General features: G+C 57.3%; 7 protein-coding genes across 7 annotated transcripts; 2 read left to right on the top strand and 5 right to left on the bottom strand.

Moving 5' to 3' along the window:
• Positions 1 to 850: 850 nt before the first annotated feature.
• VDAG_00658 (uncharacterized protein) lies at positions 851 to 1884 on the bottom strand (the record flags this gene model as incomplete). The annotated part of the gene is made up of 2 exons (XM_009652035.1): positions 851 to 1467; positions 1533 to 1884. 2 exons carry the CDS (start codon positions 1882 to 1884, stop codon positions 851 to 853), a joined length of 969 nt encoding a protein of 322 aa, XP_009650330.1.
• Positions 1885 to 3064: 1180 nt separating this feature from the next.
• Positions 3065 to 3821, bottom strand: VDAG_00657 (uncharacterized protein; the record flags this gene model as incomplete). The annotated part of the gene is made up of 2 exons (XM_009652034.1): positions 3065 to 3388; positions 3534 to 3821. The coding sequence occupies 2 exons, from the start codon at positions 3819 to 3821 to the stop codon at positions 3065 to 3067; spliced, it is 612 nt and encodes a 203-aa protein (XP_009650329.1).
• A 536-nt stretch (positions 3822 to 4357) lies between these two features.
• VDAG_00656 (uncharacterized protein) lies at positions 4358 to 6248 on the bottom strand (the record flags this gene model as incomplete). The annotated part of the gene is made up of 5 exons (XM_009652033.1): positions 4358 to 4689; positions 4752 to 4893; positions 4946 to 5149; positions 5202 to 5972; positions 6088 to 6248. 5 exons carry the CDS (start codon positions 6246 to 6248, stop codon positions 4627 to 4629), a joined length of 1341 nt encoding a protein of 446 aa, XP_009650328.1. The 3' UTR covers positions 4358 to 4626.
• A 523-nt stretch (positions 6249 to 6771) lies between these two features.
• VDAG_00655 (uncharacterized protein) lies at positions 6772 to 7209 on the top strand (the record flags this gene model as incomplete). The annotated part of the gene is made up of 1 exon (XM_009652032.1): positions 6772 to 7209. The coding sequence occupies one exon, from the start codon at positions 6772 to 6774 to the stop codon at positions 7207 to 7209; it is 438 nt and encodes a 145-aa protein (XP_009650327.1).
• Positions 7210 to 7806: 597 nt separating this feature from the next.
• Positions 7807 to 9226, bottom strand: VDAG_00654 (COBW domain-containing protein; the record flags this gene model as incomplete). Its single annotated transcript, XM_009652031.1, has 5 exons — positions 7807 to 8170; positions 8223 to 8730; positions 8784 to 8880; positions 8933 to 8944; positions 9001 to 9226. 5 exons carry the CDS (start codon positions 9224 to 9226, stop codon positions 7847 to 7849), a joined length of 1167 nt encoding a protein of 388 aa, XP_009650326.1. The 3' UTR covers positions 7807 to 7846.
• A 584-nt stretch (positions 9227 to 9810) lies between these two features.
• VDAG_00653 (Mob1 family protein) lies at positions 9811 to 11738 on the top strand (the record flags this gene model as incomplete). Its single annotated transcript, XM_009652030.1, has 2 exons — positions 9811 to 10029; positions 10134 to 11738. The coding sequence occupies 2 exons, from the start codon at positions 9811 to 9813 to the stop codon at positions 11736 to 11738; spliced, it is 1824 nt and encodes a 607-aa protein (XP_009650325.1).
• Positions 11739 to 11760: 22 nt separating this feature from the next.
• Positions 11761 to 14620, bottom strand: VDAG_00652 (uncharacterized protein; the record flags this gene model as incomplete). The annotated part of the gene is made up of 5 exons (XM_009652029.1): positions 11761 to 12494; positions 12561 to 13369; positions 13425 to 14044; positions 14104 to 14179; positions 14576 to 14620. The coding sequence occupies 5 exons, from the start codon at positions 14618 to 14620 to the stop codon at positions 12263 to 12265; spliced, it is 1782 nt and encodes a 593-aa protein (XP_009650324.1). The 3' UTR covers positions 11761 to 12262.
• Positions 14621 to 18181: the final 3561 nt, after the last annotated feature.

The raw sequence follows: 18181 nt of genomic DNA, 5'->3' as shown, positions 1-18181 counted from the left end.
CCGCCCCCCATTTTTTCCTTCCAACACACACACCCCTGCCGTGCGGTAGGCCCCCCCCGGGGGGGTTTGGGGGGGTGTCGTTCCCTCTCCCTCATCCCCCGACGGGGTGATCCCCATCTTTCCCGGCGGGGGGGGGAGTTGTTCGCCCCCCCGGCCCCCAGCAAAATTGGCCTTCGGTCCCTAAAAAAACCTCCACTTTAAGGTAGTGGTATTGTTAGGTTAGTATCCCCACGTAGGTAGGTAGGTACCTACCTAGCAATGGGTAGGTAGGAGGTGGTGTGTGTGCGCGTAGGCTACTATTGCCTTGTTGGTCCTGCGACTGTGAACATTTGTGGCGTCCTGGATTCGACGAATAGTGCAGCTGCATGATAAGCTCCTTCTACCCCGGGAACGGGAAAGGGTTGCACCTGCCACCCCACGCGGACTCAGTGCCAGCAGGCGCCAGTCACCCTCATGGAAGCTGTCAAATCCCCCCACAGAAGCAGCCATCCACCACCACACACCACCATTCACTCCCACCACCACCACACACCACAGGCATCCGATGATTTCTCCAGCGCCACCGCCGGGTCCCATGTCTTGCACGCCTCAAATGAAAGTCGGAGCTAGCCATGTCTCTTATCGTTTTGTCCGAAATTCTTATCATTTCTCAAAACGAACCACACCAAGATACCTTCCCGGGCACTGCCAGGGACCTACACCTTACCTAGCCAAGGTAGCCTAGCATAGCCTATCTGTCAATCATGAACGCCAGAGACGAAATACAGAACAGCACGCGTTCCCGTCTCGGTAGCCCGTCTCGGTAGCCCGAACGCCCCTCAGCCCCCCAAAAATGCACCACTCTATCTATCTACTGCCGCGAGGCACCCATGATCACCATGCCCTGCCTGACACCCTCACTCAGGCCCCCCGACACACCCTCGACCGTCCAAGCCACCGCCTCCGCAATGGCCTGTCCGACCCTGCCGTCCCCGATACCGCAGAGCGTGCCCGTCGCCTTGACCCCCTGCGCCCCAATGGAGTAGACGAGCCCCCACCCGACGCTCGCCAAAATGTGTGATATGTTGTAATCACGCTCCGCCCGCGCCGCCAGCCGCGCGAGCAGCACCACGTACGGCAGCGCCAGATGCGCGAGGATGAACATCTGCACCACCGCCGCCTGCACCCACCGGTGCAGCAGCGACCTCCGGGGCCGTGCCGACGACGACGACGCCGCCGCATGGCCGCACGGCCAGTGACACTGTGCGCTCGGCATCGAGGTGTTGCATCCTTGCGGGCATCCTTGCCGGCCCAGGACGAGGGCGCGGGGTGTCGACGTGCGCAGGCGGTCGAGCTCCAGCGGGCTGAGGTCCGCAGGCAGGGCTTTCAGGATGTACTCTGCGCCGTCGAGGAATGCTTTGCGCTCAAACTCGGCGCTGGCGAGCGGCTGGCGGGCTTCATCTTGCGCCACCGAGAGAAGGGAGAGGCCTGTGCCGTTGTTAGTCCTTGGCAAGAGGGGTGCAAGGAAGGGCGGGCCACGATGAGAAACATACCCTGCAAGGCATACCGCCAGTGAACGCCCGACGGAGGGCTTGGGGGGCTCGAGTCGAGGGCTTCATCGTCCAGCAAGGTAGAGGCGCAGGAGATTCGAGAGGGGCTGTCCGTGATGAGGCTCTGCTTCTTGGGGGAGCCTCGGGGCGTGGGCGTTGGTGTGACCGGCTCTCGGGACGACGCCCTGTTCGTCACGCTGGTCTGGCAGGTCTGCATGCTTTTCTGGACGGAGCGCAGGGGCGGCAACCGTGATTGCAGTGACGTCGGGAGCAGGGACAAGACTGTCGACGAGACGGTTGTGTGCTCCATCTTGACATCCTCGAAGACGGGGGTCCAATGACGCAGTGACGCCATGGTCTTGACGCGAATGACGAACAGCAATCGGGCGCCCGCCGATGACAGCAAAGTCAAATGGGTGTAGGAGGTATGTCAGAGAGCCACGAGTACCACGCTACAAGAGAACGGGGTGACGTTCCGCGGCGGCCGTTGTTCAATGGTCACGTAGCAATATCCGTGGACAAAAAAGCGTCACGCAAAGAGGAGGAGGGGTTCGAGATGCAGGAGTCCACGAGGGGAGTGAGACAATTGTACCAAAAAAAAAAAAAAGCCAAATGCCCAGAACCGGGATTTCACGTAGACTTTACGAAACCCACCGACCCTGCCACCTCTGCCATGCATCCAGCCCTGCGTCCAGGATAGCAAGAGGCGTTACCTCACAGCAGCAAAGACGGTGGGCATGAAAGCATGTGAAAGTGGGAAGCGTTGCAAAAAGTGTTGGGGTGGCGGGGCCTTAGCACGAAACGTGCTTATTGTACTGATGTACCTAGGTACCTTATCAGGTCTAGATACGCGAGATTATGGCCTGTGCATCATCAAGCCTCCCAATGCCATCGTCCAGATGTACATGTACAGGGAGTAGGTCCAGATGCACGCTGTCTAGAATAAAAGAGTTGTCATAACCGTATGCTGTGCAAACTTGGCTGGGTCGACGCGAGGACGGAGAGGGCTAGCCCACGGAACTCGGCTGACAGCTCGTGAGTCTCCCCTGTCCGATCTATATGGCATGGTGAGATAGCAATGGCAAGGGGGGGTGCCGAAACGTCGGGTTCGAGGCGTGCTGTAGAAAGGTGACGATGAGAAGTCATAAATTCGGGCTTGATGTTTCTAGTCTCCGAGGAGGCACGATCAGAAGGGCAGGTATTCTTGCCGTGCTACTATATCTTGTCCAGCACATCTTACCGCCATAGCTATGTATCTCATATCATCTTCTCACGGCACACCAGAAATGGGGGCTCTACGCTTTGCCTGGCTTCCACGCACCGAGCTCATAGCAGCAGAGGCGATACATCACGAACCCCATGAATATACGTCGTTCTTTCAGTGTACAACTTGGGCCGACATGTACACAGAAACCCCGAAGCAGTCTCGTCTCCCGTATTCTACTCCGCACTCCGTCCTCCTCCCCTCCCTGTTGTTCAGCCCTGCCTGAACCCTGTCCAAGCTGCCCCTCCACTGCAGGAGAACGCGCAACAGCTCAAGCCGGCGCCGCACCAGCCTTCTCCGCCGCAATCTTGGCCTCCATCTTCTTCCTGGCCTGTAAGATCATGTCGTCGCGCCGCCTCTGCAGCGCCGCCTGCCGCTCGTCGCGATCGGAGCTCCACGCCTTCCCCGTCCGGTCCTGCTGCCTCTTCTGCTCCTCCTCGGCCGCCCCGATCTTGCCCTCCAGCTTGTAGCGCGTGATGAGGTCCGGCTGCGTCGGCTTGCCCGCCTGCTTCAGCGCCGCTGCTGCGGCGTTCGTGCTGCCAGAGCCCGTGGCCGGCGCGCCGGCGGGAGGGGGAGGCTGGAAGGTGATGGGAGGCTATGACACAAACGTTAGCGCGGAACATTCTCGGCTTCACCCCTCTCCCTAATGTCTGATGCGTATCCAGTGTCTACACCGTAGCTCTTCGAGCAGGAAAGAGAAGGAGAGGCGGCAAAAAGAAGAAGAAGAAGAAGGAGCTCACCGTCTCGATGCGTCCAGCCAGGATCCTCTCGCTCGTCGTCTGCACGTTGCCTCCGTTACGCTGCAGGTCCCACAGGATGGTCCGTCGCTCGACCTGCGGGAACATTTGCTGTATGCGCTCGACGGCCGCCTCGCGCGCCCGCAGGACGTTGAGCGGGTTGTGCCGACCCGCGGGCGGGGTGCCGCCTGACGAGTTCGAGAAGAAGAGCAGGCGGAGGATGGCGGCTGCGAGGACGAGGAGGATGAGGAGGTACGGGACCGAAATCGTCTGGCTGTCGTCTTTGGCCATGGTGCCTGTTTCGTGTGATGCGCCGTCGGAGAGCAGAGTGCGTGCGGCTGGGGTGGTGATGGGCCGGAATTCGGAGAGTTTGGCTGCAGCAGCACGAGTGCGCGCGAGAGAAAGAGAGAGAGACCACGTCACCACGCTTGGGTGTTGCCTCGTGCTCGCTGTCGGGTTCTGATCGCAGCCGGCGTTTATGTTTCTGCGCCGCGATACAAATCGACTCGGAGAATCCAAAAAGTCGAACAGCCGATGAGAGATGAGCGAAAAGCCACTCGCTCTATTGATGATTTAGAGAGAGTAGGTAGCACGCAGCACGCAGCACGCAGCACGCAGGTAGCAGGGTTGATTGTGGAGATGGTCGCTTCACCCAAGTTGGGGTAAGCCCGCCGCCAGTTGCGGAACCCGAGTCGGAATCTTCCAGTCCCCCTCATCGCCCACCCCTGCCCAATCATGCGTCTTGGCATCATACATGGCTCACACGACCAGATATATCACCACTTGTCAATGTCTACGGCAGTCGTGGGATCAAAATGAGAATGCGATTCCGTCACCAGCCAATGGCCAGCATGGTAATGATGCATTCGTGTACCGATAGTAGCAATACGACTTGCAAAACCAACCAGGCGATCCCTTTGCCCCCCCTCTGCCATACCAGCTTCGCCCCTGAAGCAAGCAGCTCCCAAGTCCCTGAGGATACGAGTACAGCTCCCGTGCCGTCGAGAACCGAAAAAAAATGTCAACCCAGGCCACATGTGACTTCTCCGAGTCTGCATCTGCTGGTGCGAGGGTAAAGCAATGTCCTGAACGCCATTTACGCCGCCGGTGGCCTTCCCAACGAGGTCTCCAGATCCTCGTAATGCAAGGTCAACTCTCTCTGTGCCATGTGTCAGTCTCGTTCTGTTCGGCTTCGTGGAGTCAAATTGGTTGAAGACGCACCCGCTCTTTCCGCCAGTTGCGGATATCCCAGATGACGTAGTAGCCTTGCTCATGGGTAGGACTGATCGTTTGAGGCGTCATGGTTTCGTCCTTTGTGAGCCAGATGTGCAGCTTCTTGTGCCACCTCCAGTTGCGAGAGTGCCTACCGCAGGTTAGCATCGCTTTGTTAGGGAAAGAGGGTTTTAACAACTCACAGCTCAAATGCGGCGAGCTGCTGCTTCACATCCTGGGGGCAGCTGTAGAAGATCCAGAAAAGCGTCTCTTCGTTGAAACTCTGAATCTTGGTCTCTATCGGCTGCACGTTCGTGACCTGATAGCACTCGGGCAGCCGGTGACTGGGCACCACGGGCCGTGGCGGTGTGTCGTCGAACAGTGAGTATTGCTGCGTGGAGATGAGGCTGCCACGCGTCAGTAGAAGTCAACAATCAACATCAGAAATTTGTTGCTTACTCAGGCGAGTTCACGTTGAGGCCTAGGTCATTGGGATCCATGCCATGCATCAACGCAGCGTAGCTTGGGTTGTTGTTCATCATGGTTCGCAGGCCCTTGATTCCAAACTTGTCGATAGGGGCCATGCCAGCTAACGGGTCCTGCGCGTCGGATGCCTCTCCGTCCTCCGTCTCTCTGGCCTTGCCGTTATGTGCTGCCGCGTCGAGTCCTGCCAGGCTGTGCGAGTTGCTTGCATCTTGAGACGGCGATTCCGTTGGTGCGGACATGCCCACACCCAGGCTAGCTTTCCTTTCTTCATCTGCGGATCCAGCAGTGGTAGCGTTGGCCTGCGGCGGCGACTGGGCGTCTGAGCTTCTGTTGTTCGCCGAGAGGGCGTTCAACAGACCGTTGCCGGCAGCCCGACTACCTGGTATGGAAGGTGCGGCACTGGGGGCTTGAGCCCCGAACCCCAGAGACGACATGAGGCCGGCCCCCCGCTCCCCGCCAATCTCGCCGTTTGCGTTGCGATTCAGTGGTGGAAAGTCATCCGCGGGCGTCGCAGAGTTTTGCGAAGGCTGGCCCACCGTTCCTTGGGCGCCGAAGCGGAACCCACCATTTCCTCGAGATGAAGATGTCGAGTTGTACAGGTCTTCCTGAGGCCCCTGCGAAGATAGTGGCGTAGACGTGTTTCGAGGCACCTGCCCACTCACAGCCCGCGAGCCCGCCGTTGCCCACATAGAGGATTGGTTGGCATTTCCGAGTTGAGCGTTGTTCGAGAGGGAGGGGAATTCGCTAGTCTCAGGTTAGCAAAGAAAGATCAACAAGACAGTGAAAGGCCGGATGTGGGTATCCTTCTCATAGCAGAAGTAGAAGGGAAAACATAACGGGAGGGACAATGAGTAGGTACTCTTTCGAACTTTCGCCCGGGCGGTCTCCTTTCAAAGCCTCTGCATAGCCCTTTCTGGGCCTTCCAGACGACGGAGTAGGTGACGGCGCTGCCATGATCTTAAGAACTGCTCCCGGCTTGTTGCGCTTCTTGAAAAGCCTGCGTTTACGCGCGGAGACCATGGCGAGTGTGATGATGGGAGCGCGGGCGGAACCTAGAGCTGGTGCAGTGTGTGCGGCATGCACCTTCCGGCGGTGGGGGTGGCAGGAGCTCTAAAGCGCAAAGAAAAAGACGAAGGAAAGCAGCACCTACGAAGGATCCAGTGGTGTTGACGGTTGCGACGACCCGCCCAAGCTTTGCGCGAAGCTAACGTTGCCGCCCAGTTGCCGTGATGGGTTCTGAAGAGTCGCTCCTCCCATGGGCATGCCGTTGCCAAAGGCCCAACCAGACCCATTGCTGCCTGCTGACAGAAACAGAGCGTTAATACACGCTGCGAAACGGTCTCGTCCCATAATCTCATCTATCGAGGCATCCTTACCCAGCTTCCCGTTCGGTAATCGGTTCGACACAGAACGTCCCTGCTGTTGCTGCTGCTGCTGCTGTGGTTGCTGGCCACCGAAACCAGGCATCCCTCGAATCGATTGTGGTACTGCGCCTACTATACGATCATCGTCAGCGCAAAGTACAGAAGACGTGCTGAAGGACATGGCGCCGAGGGAAACGAGGAGGTCGAGGGTTCGATCGACAAAGACGTTCATAGGGATGAACAGGTCAGTGGCGGATATGACAGTCGAGACGTTTTCCGATCGCATGAGCCAGGAAAAGGCGCGGTCGCTCGAGGTCGGAGGTCATGTTGCGGCCAGGGCGGTAGGGAACAGAGGTCCGGTTCGGCACGGAGGTGGTGCGAGGCGTCACAAGGTCAGGCTCTGGCGAAGCAAGCAAACAGGGCCGAGGCGCCGTCGCACAACCGATAAAGGCGACTCAATGGACGGGACCATGAAAGACAAGGTCGCATTGAGTCGCGAGATGCCCATGTCGGCAGCGTCTAGGGACGGGCAATCGGCGGGGTGCGGTGGTTGCGTTGCGGGAGGCTCAAGGGCGGACGACGGCAAAGTATGCAAGCCTTACCTGGTCTATTCATGATGGGAGCTAACGAGGACTGGTGTCGCAAGGGTGTGTCGCGTCGTTGCGTCGAAGTTCGAGTTGGCGATAAAGAGGGTTTGTGTGTCGGGTGGCGTCGTTGTTGAGGGTTCGTACGGTTTTTGCCTTCAAACGAAGCTATGATCGTTGGAGGTTTCTCTGCTTAGGCGGTTCGAGGTTGGCGTTGTCCACAAGTTAACCCCCCCGGCCGCCTGACATGCACTCCACAGCCTGCAACTGGGCAAACGCTAAACACGGAGATACGGTCAAAGATGGATCCGATGTGATGGCCTGTGCACAGACACCCCTCGGTCTGGATCCGGCTGCTTCGGTGTTCGGTGAGGAGCACAGCATTTAGGTACGAGGGATTTAGGTGAGGCCCAGCCATAATCGTCGCTATTAGTCTGATGTCTTTCTCTTCGCTGATCATTTCCCTCGCAAAACAAATACGAAGTAATAAATGGTATCCTTCAAGACGTGTGCCTGGGCAAGATGCGTGAGCGCCGTTGGCTCTCACGACTCACCTTATACAAAGGGGAAGCTACTGTTGACTTTCCCTCCATTCCCGGCAAGCACTACAAGCAAACGCTTGATTTCTCATGGCTGACTTTGTTTTCATTTATTTCCAGTCAAAGTAATCCTAAGAGAGTAAAACAGATTTGAGGCTTTTCTCAAAATCGATGCCTTGCAGGTGGCGCCCGATGAGAATAATCTTGCCTTGCTTTGGCCCATCTAGCGCTGACTGCTCAGGCGCCTCCAGAATCTCAAAGATTTCCCGGACGCCCTGTATCATCTTGACTTTTCCGTCGTCGAATACCAACCGCCCTTTCGAGCGGTGCGTCTCAATGGTCCTCACTTCCCCTGGCAGCTCGTGATCCCAGAGCACACTTCGCAGCCATTTGTCCACTTTTGCCTCTTGGCTGGGCGACAAAACAGGAACCGGTATGGAGACGGTGGAGATGGCCTAGGAAATGTCAGCGTTGCAGGCACATCGCCCAGCAAGGAGAAATACGTACAGGGTCTAGGTGGCTGTGGCCTTTGCGGCTGAAGTCGAGCTCGGCAAGCTCATCGTAGGCGTGCAGGTCCAGCAGAACGCCCTCAAGCTGCGGCACCTTGCTCTTCTGCGTGACGTGAATCTTGGCGAGGCCATTGATGGACTCGATCCTGTCCCTGACCTGTTGCAGCTCATCCGGTGTGACAAGATCTGCCTTGTTGATGACGATGACGTCGGCGTGGGAGATTTGCATGTGAGCTGTCGTCATGAGCGGGCTGCTGCTGTGGTCGTGCTCGTGCTCCTCGTCGACTTCGATCTTGCCAGACGGATCGTCGAGACTGCGGAGAATGTTCTTTGCGTCGACGAGAGTGACGATGCCGTCGAGGTAGATGGTGCTGCCGAGGCCGTCATCGACCCAGAAGAGCGGCGCCAGGTTGCCAGGGTCCGCCAGGCCGGTGGTCTCGAGGAGGATGTAGTCGAAGGCACCCTTCTTCTCCATCAGCGACTCGATCGCGTTGACGCCAGTGTCTCTGCAGCCGTCAGCATTGTTAAGTGAACACGCATGAGGGGTTCGGATGCTTACTTAACGGAACAGCACAAGCAGCCGTTGCCGACCTCGAGCCACTCTTCAACCTTTTCGTCCCCTTTGTTGACGGTAAGTGACTTTTCGATGTCAATGGCTACAACTGGTCAGAAAGTGACATGGCTACACTCGTTGCTTCGTTTTCTTACAGTCGCCAAATTCTGTTGGCATCGTTAGCACAGGTCCAACCAAATTTGACCGGCAGCACGCAACAAACCATTCATGATGACGGCAATCTTCTTGCCATGCTGCGCGGTCAAGATGTAATTCAACAGAGTAGTTTTGCCAGCACCCAAATAACCAGTGACAATGGTGATTGGGACTTTGATTCGTTTCTCTTCGAGATCGTCCTGCGTCCCTGTGCTCAGTGACGGCTCCGCCTGAGACGGGGTTTGAGTCTGAGTCTCGACCAGATCTGGCGGGGCATCATCGTCAAAGTTCATGATGGCGGGGTAGTGCAAAGACAGGTGCGAGGACGGATTGCTGCAGGTACAGGCTCCAGGATATAGGCAGGGGGGCAGACAGTGATAGCGGCGTGACGTGTGAGTTTCTTGATGAGGGAAGAAATAACAGGGTCTCGCTTTTTCACGAGAAAGCAGTGGTTCGTGTTGGATTACCGTCATTCAACTTGGATCCAGTCAGTCGCCTTTCTGCGGCTTAACTCAGGCCTGTTCTACAGTACAGCTACAGCTACAGCTACAGCTACAGCTACAGGGCGTATGACGCCGTAGGTGGGTGCCGACATGGCGGGGGCCGTGGTGCTGCTGACTAAGGAAGTCGTTGCGACGGATCCCTGCCCCTGCCTAGGTGTGTCTGTGTGCACTTGCCTCCTGGTTGCTGGCGGTAGCTGGTTGCTGCAGCATCGTTTGAATTGGCGCCTCCTCCACCAACCACCTACTAACATCACGACAACTTTTTGTCCCTGTGCCCACGATATCTACCCGCGTCGCTGTACATAGCTTCCATCCTCCAAAAAGAAGTACACGGAAAACAATCTGGCATAGCCTGCAGCACATTCACCGTCGCAATGGCCTTGGCGGCGCCGCCCTCCCCCCGGCTTCCGAGCCCTCCTCCAGCCGCCGAAGATCAGATCGGCCCTCCGTCGCCATCCATGGGCGCACAAGCGAATCGCCAGGCCGCGCAGCTTGAGAAGAGTATTATGGAGGCAAATGCGAAACGTCGAATCCATCCCGGCACGAAAGCCCAGGACATGGCAACAGGCCCTCCTCTGGTTCCCCTCAACGAGGTTCGTTGCATCGCAAAGCCTTTTCTCTATCAGCAGCCCCCCCTGAAGTGGTTGCGCGATCTCTGTCCTCTATATCTCAAGCTCTAACATGTTGTTTCCAACAGCTCGACTCGGCCTTTCAGCTCCAGGAACACCTCGCCGCTCTCCACCACTTCCACACCAACGGCGGCGCCCATGGCATAACCCGTCAGACCGCCATCCAGCTCGCCACGCCACCGCCCTCGATCGACCGCACTCTGTGGCTCTACGAGCTGTGCCGCTTCCTCATCTCCCAATGCAACACACTCATTGTGGGCTTCCTCTTCGACGCGCCCCCCTGCAGCGCCTCGACCTGCCCCGAGATGCGCGCCTCCGAGTGGCAATTTCTTTGCGCCGTCCACGAGCAGCCCAAGAGCTGCTGCGCCATCGACTACTGCTGCCACACCCTCGACTGGGCTGCCAACGTCGTCACAGACCCCAAGATCTTTCCCTCGCGCTTTGTCGTCTCCTCTGACGCCCATAACAAGAGCGTCGCCGTCAAGAACCTTGTCAACGTCTTCCGCCGCCTCCATCGCATCTTCGCCCACGCCTGGTTCCAGCACCGCGCCGTCTTTTGGAACATTGAGGGCCAGACCGGTCTCTACGTCTTCTTCAAGACCGTCTGCGACATGTACGACCTGCTGCCCGCCGAGAACTACAAGCTGCCCCCGGAGGCCGAGGGCCTCGAGACGAATGCGGCCGCCTCCGACCCCAGCAACGACGACGACGAGCGAGGCGGCGCCAGCGGCAAGCAGCACCACCCCCACAACAACACCAACAGCACCAACCACCATCAGCAACCCGCCGCCATCTCCATCGCCAAGCCCCCATCCCGCGGCGGTCACGACGACATTGGCGCCGCCGCCGATGAGAACTACCAGTCCATCGGCCGCACCAACACGCGCCGCCACATCCGCGCCAGCCCCTCCACAGGCAGCGCCGTCACCACCGTCCTCGAAACGGACGAGGAGGACCACGACGTCACGAGCCGCCTGCGTGAGATGCGCATCTCTGCAGCCCCTGATATCGCCGAGGAGGCCGAGACGGCCGACGTCCCCGTCATCGTCGCCCAGGAGGTCATGGACGACGCCTCGCCCCCCGCCTCGCCGCCGGAGAACGACCGCACCATCGTCGAGCACTTCGGAGCCGAACCCGAGGAGGACGCCCCGCCCACATCAGAGCCGCAGCAGGAGGACGCGGCGCGTCCAGAGACCGAGCCTGCCGGCGCTGCGCCCGTCGAGCCCGAGGCGCTGCTCTCTGAAACCGCGCCCATAACGGAGGAGGACAAGGCGGCGCTTGAGTCCGTGGACGCGGAGAAATCGGCCCTGGAAACGACAACAACGACGACGGCCGAAGACAGGGCCGACAGCGCGGACGAGGAACCGGCGGGCGAGCTGCAGGAGGCGCAGGGCAAGGTCGAGGACCCCGCGGCTGTGGAGGAGAAGATGAAGGAGGAGACGGGGTCCAGCACGCACAAGTTCACCAAGGAGGCCGTGGAGGAGGCCGCTTCGACAGCCGAGGCGCCGGAAGATACCCAAGACACAGAGCCGGAGAAGGTCAAGGACGAGGAGCTAGTTGCGGCAGAGGAGGCCGAGAAAGCGGAGGCGCAGGTGGACAGCGTCGCTGAGGAGAGCACGGAAGATGCAAAGACGCAGAAGGACAGCCAAGAAGAGCCTACAAAGGAGGCGTGAGTAAGCCAGTCTACCATAATGTATCAGAGGATTCAAGCCGTGACTCCATGCCCCGGGATGCACTTTCATGTATGTTTGTCTGTAGATGATTGTAATGCGACGACACCAAAATTTCACCCGCATCAGAGCTGGGTCGCAATCAGTAACATGATATTCCTCATGCATAGGTCATTTCCCCGTCCGCCATCATTATTAGCCTAGTATATTTCATACCCTCATCTTCTGCAGGATCATGATGAGATGCTCTATGCAATTGCAACCCTTGATCTCGCACAAGATGTTTCTAGCGTCTCATATCCCCCCCTTCCCCCGAAGGCGAGCTGGCAGGGTTCCCTTGCAAATAATATCCAGCCACTTGTGGGCAATGCAGTTGACGCAGCATTTCTCTATTGCTCATTTGAACACCACCGCACGCAGGTATGCGTGTCTATGCATCGTCATCGTCATGGCGCCTCTCCAAGCACAGCCTGGAAGTTTGTAGTCATTCAAGAAGTAAATGACATCGGCACCCCTCTTACGTCGTCTTACGTCGTCTGTTGACCTTCGGCCAACTGCATTTTAGTGAAGATGTGTCGAACATCGCGCAGATTTTCCTCTTGCGCATTGATGGCGGTAGCGTTACGTTCGTCAGCCAGGTTGCGAATCGCCTGGAGCAGAGGACTGAACCCCTCATCGTTGGGTAGCCACCAACGCTCACATTCAGGTGCACCAAATAGTACGCCCATCTGGCTTCGCACCTTGACAGGATGGATATATCTGTAAGACAGTGATTGTTAGCGGCAGATTCTGGTTTGGAGAAGGCAGAAGTCGATCGAGTCTCACCCCTTTGTCTCCATTAAAGCAAACCTGCGCCTAAACCACACGTGGTGCTTCGCATCCTGCGGGACGAACAACGCACTGATGGCAAGGGGCGCTTCCAGTGGTAGAAGACCACCTTTTGGGCTGTTGGGCCAATGATGGATCAGCTCGAAGATCGTGCATACGTGGTATGCGTGGCCTGCTAGCTCGCTATACAACCGATCGCGGTCCGAAGTGGGTGACTGGCATTGGTGCATGATGATCATGGACAGCCAGATGACGGTCAAAAACGTCGTTGACAATTTCGGGTGATCGTAGAGCATTCCCGGCGAGAAGGGGCTGACAATATCAGCTTCGTCAGGTACTGGTGCCCAAGAAAAGTCTGTAACAAGGCTTGCCGGGTCCTCAAGTTCGGCGTCCTGCTGGACCTTCCAGTCCCGAAGTCGCTGCAACGTCTGCGCATGAGCCGTCTCGAATTCCTCCGGTGTCATCTGCCCCCTGGTGATTCGGGCATATAGCATAGACATCTCTCTGGAGAGCAAGCGCAAACCTGCGTATTGTGTCTCTGCTTTCCAGTGGAAAGAACGTTGCTCCTCGTCGGAAGACAATTGCTGATGTCGTGCATAGTCGATGTGGTGTGTGAACCACTCTTGCCCAAGCGCAGTCGGAAAGCCGCCCATCATAGCTACAAAGGTATCAAACCGAGAATACCACGTGAGAACCATTCTCCCCAAGGGGGTTTGTACGGCTGTCTGCGGGGTGAAAAGCCTGGTGATGATGTCGCAAGCTGCCCTCTGATGCCCCATCAAGTTGATCCAGTCACCAAGGTACTCCTTCAATCTGTTGTTAGCTATTGGTCATCTCCAGCTAGAAGATGAGCGATCTTACTTCAATAGTGGCTAGCTGCAAGATCGTAAGGAGCGTTCCAATATCTGGCTTCTCCTTCCTCTTTAAGGAGGCCAGCAACAGCGTCACGCCCCTGTTATAGTACTGGAGAAACTCCCACATCTTGCCGTTGGGGTTGTGCTCCAGCGAGTAAAGATAGGCTGAGAATCCGACAATAGCATTCAAGAGCGCTTCGTTCTGCAAGGCAAAGTTTGGTAGGATGCCGTGGAAGAAGTTGTCGCCATCGTGCACAATACAATAGTTGTGGTGATCCATATGTTTGTAGAAGTAGTCCATGTACCGCTGTACACCTGGAGATAGGTGAGTCCAGTCGGGAAACGAGGTGGTCGAGAGGGTCGGGTTATCCACGGCCAGTGGTGTTGTTGCGGTATGTGTGCTGCTAGTCCTGGTCGAGTTTGATGGGGAGCTCACATTACCGTCCGCAGACGGCGATTCCGAGGTTTGCCGTGTAGCTCGCGAAATTTGGTTGATGGAGGTCCCCGTCGATGTCGCGCGCGACCATGTCGGTCGTTCAGAAAAGTTCGGAATCTGGTTGACGTCTTCATCCTCATCTGGAATTGTTTCGAGCTTGGTGCTCCGGCTGACATCGTCGTCCACATCTTCTGCTTCGTGCGATGAGGTTGGGCTTGCCTGTTGCTTGATGCTGCCCGAGTCTTTCGACGTGGTGCTCGGTGCTGGGGAACCTTTGGCGGGTGGAGGATCTGGGTAAAGGCATTCGCGTGTCCCTTTCCGGCAACCTAGATATTGTCAGCTTGTCCATGGGTATATTGCACCTGTCGGGAGCCATACGATCGCAAATTGGTCGTGTTTCATCACACTGGCAAACTATTAGGAGACCATCAAGCACATGAATGCGGGAGAAGGCTGACCTTGACCCTCCTGCTCCGGCAGGTAAAGCAACCGGAACGTGTGCGCCTGTGCTTGACATGGTCTACACCATGTGCAGACTTCTTCCGGCTTTTTTGTGATTTGGGTGCAGCGTATGGCACATTCTCAGAGTAGTCCGTGAAATATCCGAAATTTTGGAATGCAGGTGGGATCGGACCATGCAGTGGTGACTGCGTCACGGGTGATTGGGAATCCCCAAACTGCTGGAGTTGCGTTTCCCCGGTGCTTGTGTCCAAATTGCTCACCACTCCAGCCATGGAGGTCAAGAAGTGGTGGTAGTAATCACCCATGGTGGACGGCTGATGATGATCACGGCAGACCGGGGCGCTGGAGGCTTCTATCAGGCAGTCCACCTTGCGCTGAGTGATAGATCTCTGACAGGGTAGATCAGGGAAATCAGTCTGAGTGGCCCACCACGCAGACTCACCCTCCTACACCAGGTGGCCTTGCCCAGTCCCCGCGTCGTCTGCCAAGCTTGAGCCACGGATGGTGGGAGCAACGTCGAGCGGTGGAAAATGGTCGACAGAAATCAGGGGAGAAAGCGAATCTCTAGCAGCCGGATCATTGGCTCGAGCGACGCTGACAGACGGTTTCGTACGAGGCCAAGGGAAGAAAGGAAAAAGAGTAAGTAATTCAAGAAACCAGTCCCACGGTGGCAAGGATTAGGAGCGGTAGCTGGCGAGGAAGAGTTGGTTAAATTTCGTGAACCAATCAGTGAAAAAGCAGAGACGAGGAACGATCTCAGAAAAATGATCTTGGTGTGAAGAAAACGTCAAGACGGGAAGCACCTGGTCCTTGGGAATATCCCTGCGCCAATGAGGGCCTGGCCTGTTTAAAGCTCGTGGTCTCTCAGATCCAAGCTGGAAGAAGCCGTCCAGAGTGGTGAGCGTGGTGTACCATACCGGTGGGGTTGATCCTTGCTGGGACACTATGTGGGATGATCGCCACGACTGATGAGGCTGCCCGATGAGCGGCAGGAGTCTAGTCGGCGATCTGCTGGCGGGATTAGCGCTACTGGCGGGGGGGTCTGGACAGGCAGGGAAAAGGGGGCGATGGTCAAATAACACGGCCACTACAGGTAGGTAGTGGGGTAGATGTCTAGGTAGGCTTGGGACGTGCTGCTGCGCGCGCGAGTCTGGCTCAGAAATACGTACCTTCCTGGCGGACCGCCGTATCGGCAGAAGTCAAGGGTCCTATACGGCATACGACGACGGGAAACCCGTCAAGTTGGAAGCTGTGCTTTGGCTCATCGATGCAATGGCCAGCAATCCGCCGGCCAGTAATATCGACGAGGATAATGGCGGGGTCCAGGTGTAAAATCATGCGTCTACCCTCAAAATGTGCCGTCCGGTTACTCATGCATTATTCGTTGATCTCGAGACAATAGGTAATAGTCGGTGGAGGGGGCGACCTTGGCGTGTTACTGGCAGGTGCCCAACATGCAGCCCCGTGAGCAGCCAAGGATGATACATGTAGATGGCTTGCTGGGCAGGCCTGTCGACAACCATGTGTGATGCGGACGGGTAGTCCAGAAGGGGCCTGGACAGGGAGTTGCTAGGCACAAACCCGTTCTGTGGGCCAGCTTGCAACCACGAAGGAAGTTCCCGACAAGCAGGTTTCCAAACAAGCAGGCTAGGATGTATCTATTTCGTGATTTGTTAGTGGCACCGCTGTAAGGAATCGGCAGAAATAGCCCGAAGACGATGATAACATTTGGACTAAAGTGGCTTGGAAACATGATTTCCTTCCTGACTCAGATCTCTGGGTGTTTGAAGGGGGTTGGGGGTTAACCTCGGGCCATGCGGCAGTCAAGAACTTTGATATCGAGGACGATACCAGGTGCAGTCGTCAGGGGCCAAAATTCGGGACAAGGTCACGATGCTTAGGGGTCCAAGCAGGTGAGGCAGCATAGTCACTCGAGTGGAGTGGGCGTGCCCAGTGCCGGGAGAGACAGTCCCACGACTGTTGCGCAGAGGAATGGAATACGGAATACCGGTACACCTTGGCAATTTCACAAGGGAGGGAAGAAGCGCCACCGCCTCCTGGGCCACGGTGTTAACGCAAGGGAGGGGGACGTTATCTGCAGGCCGCGATCGGGAAATCTTAGCCCAAGGGACCATGATATGAACGGCTCTGTTCTGGGGACAGCCTCGACTGGGGCGAGTCTTCCGCAAGGGTACAGACCAAGTCCACGAGCAGACACAGTTGGAAGCAAGGGCCCGGGAATGGATGAGGCGTTCTGGGCGGAAGGTGTGCCGTACGACGTCTGGAATAACAAGGTTGATATCAGATACACGTGCATGGAGTGTGATGTACCATGCAGAAATCGGCCCCCCCGTCAAGTCATTGGGTTGCCGGACAGGTCAGACGGGCCTGACTGCCCAGGACAGACTAGGGGGAGATGGCCAGCAAGGGGTCAGTCCGGAAGGTCCTCCGTTCAGAGCTCTTTCGATGCCACGAGTTTGATCACCGCCAAGCTAGCTGCAACCAGCCCGGTGGCGTTTCCCGAAAGTGAAGGTTGCCTGCTTCGTTGACTGACAGGGTACTCTACCATGTAGACCAATGTAGGTACTGTACCTCCCGGGTTTCGGGACCAGTGCAGAAGAGGCGTCCATCGTTGAGGGATCGGCCACAGCAAGGCGCCTGATGCTCCTCTAGAGTCTGCGGTAGCCTGTGCGGCAGCCTGTGCGGCAGCAGGCCTGGCGGGCAAGAAGTTGAGAGAGCAAGGCAGATTGCCAGATGTGGCAAGGCCGATGACAAGCGGCTGGCGTGATGAGACCTAGAAGATGCGAAAAGCCAATGGCAAAAAGCCCTAGCGTCGAAAGAATCGACACCGGAGATGTGTGATCGTTACCTGTCGAGGCGCAAGACGACCAGCACCGCATCCGGCTTCCACGAGACTGGTAAATAAACGGGGATGTCTTATTTGAGTGGAGATGGGATGGGGAGCTGGAAAACCAGGCGGGCCAATGCGCCAGTACGGGAAAGCAGTGGTCTGCCCAGAGACTGGGATCCATCCATCCATCCATCCATCCTAGGGGATCGATCGTGGGTGCGGGAGGGCAGGGGTGGCACCTTGGGGAAAAGAGATGAGGAGGGTTCGAGTGTGGCGTGGCATTGGAGGGAGGCATTGGGGGGATCTCGTCGGCCGGTATGCGTCATCAAGATACAAGTCGCGCCCCCGTGTCTGTTCGCTGTTGCGTTGATGCGACTCGTGCGTCGTCACGTAGTCGGATCTCAGGGGGCCTGGTGACATGTCAGCAATGCACCACCGCCGCCTTGCCTCCCACATGTGTCTCCAGCCGGTTGATTCCACCACGTTTATCGCACATGGACGGGGAAGGCTGAGCTGAACTGGACTGGCCCTACCTGTCACTCGATACAACGTCAAGAACGTCAACCAGGAGCCGGGGGCGCGTCAGGGGACAGGGGACCGGGGACCGGGGGCCAGACGCCAGGGGCTCAAAGAGCGAACCACAGATTCAGGCTGAACCTAGGACCGCATGGTTGGTCAGGCTGGGGAACGGTGAAGAAGAAGAAGCAAGAAACGCGCAAGTCGCAGTAGCGTCAGTTCCAGGAATCCACCGTTGGCTTGGCGGGGCGACGACTGGGTGGAAAGGCCCCGTGGGATGGATGCAGGGAACTCGAGGATCAACATGTCGTTGGTGAAAGCCCTGGGTCCGTGTTCCTGTCAGGGATGGGTAAATGCCGCTCGCGCCACGTCGAGGGAAGGCGTGGTACAATGTCCGACGGACATATGGGCTGAGCAGTAAGGTCTGACTGACGACTGGGCCAGGGACCGGAGAAGTGTTATTCAGTCGGAGTCGGAGGATCTCTACATTACTTGGCTG

The sequence above is a fragment of the Verticillium dahliae genome, genomic scaffold (genome assembly GCF_000150675.1).
Source record: "Verticillium dahliae VdLs.17 supercont1.1 genomic scaffold, whole genome shotgun sequence".
In the NCBI taxonomy this organism is placed as follows: domain Eukaryota; kingdom Fungi; phylum Ascomycota; class Sordariomycetes; order Glomerellales; family Plectosphaerellaceae; genus Verticillium; species Verticillium dahliae.
This window is presented reverse-complemented; position numbering and strand designations above follow the sequence as displayed.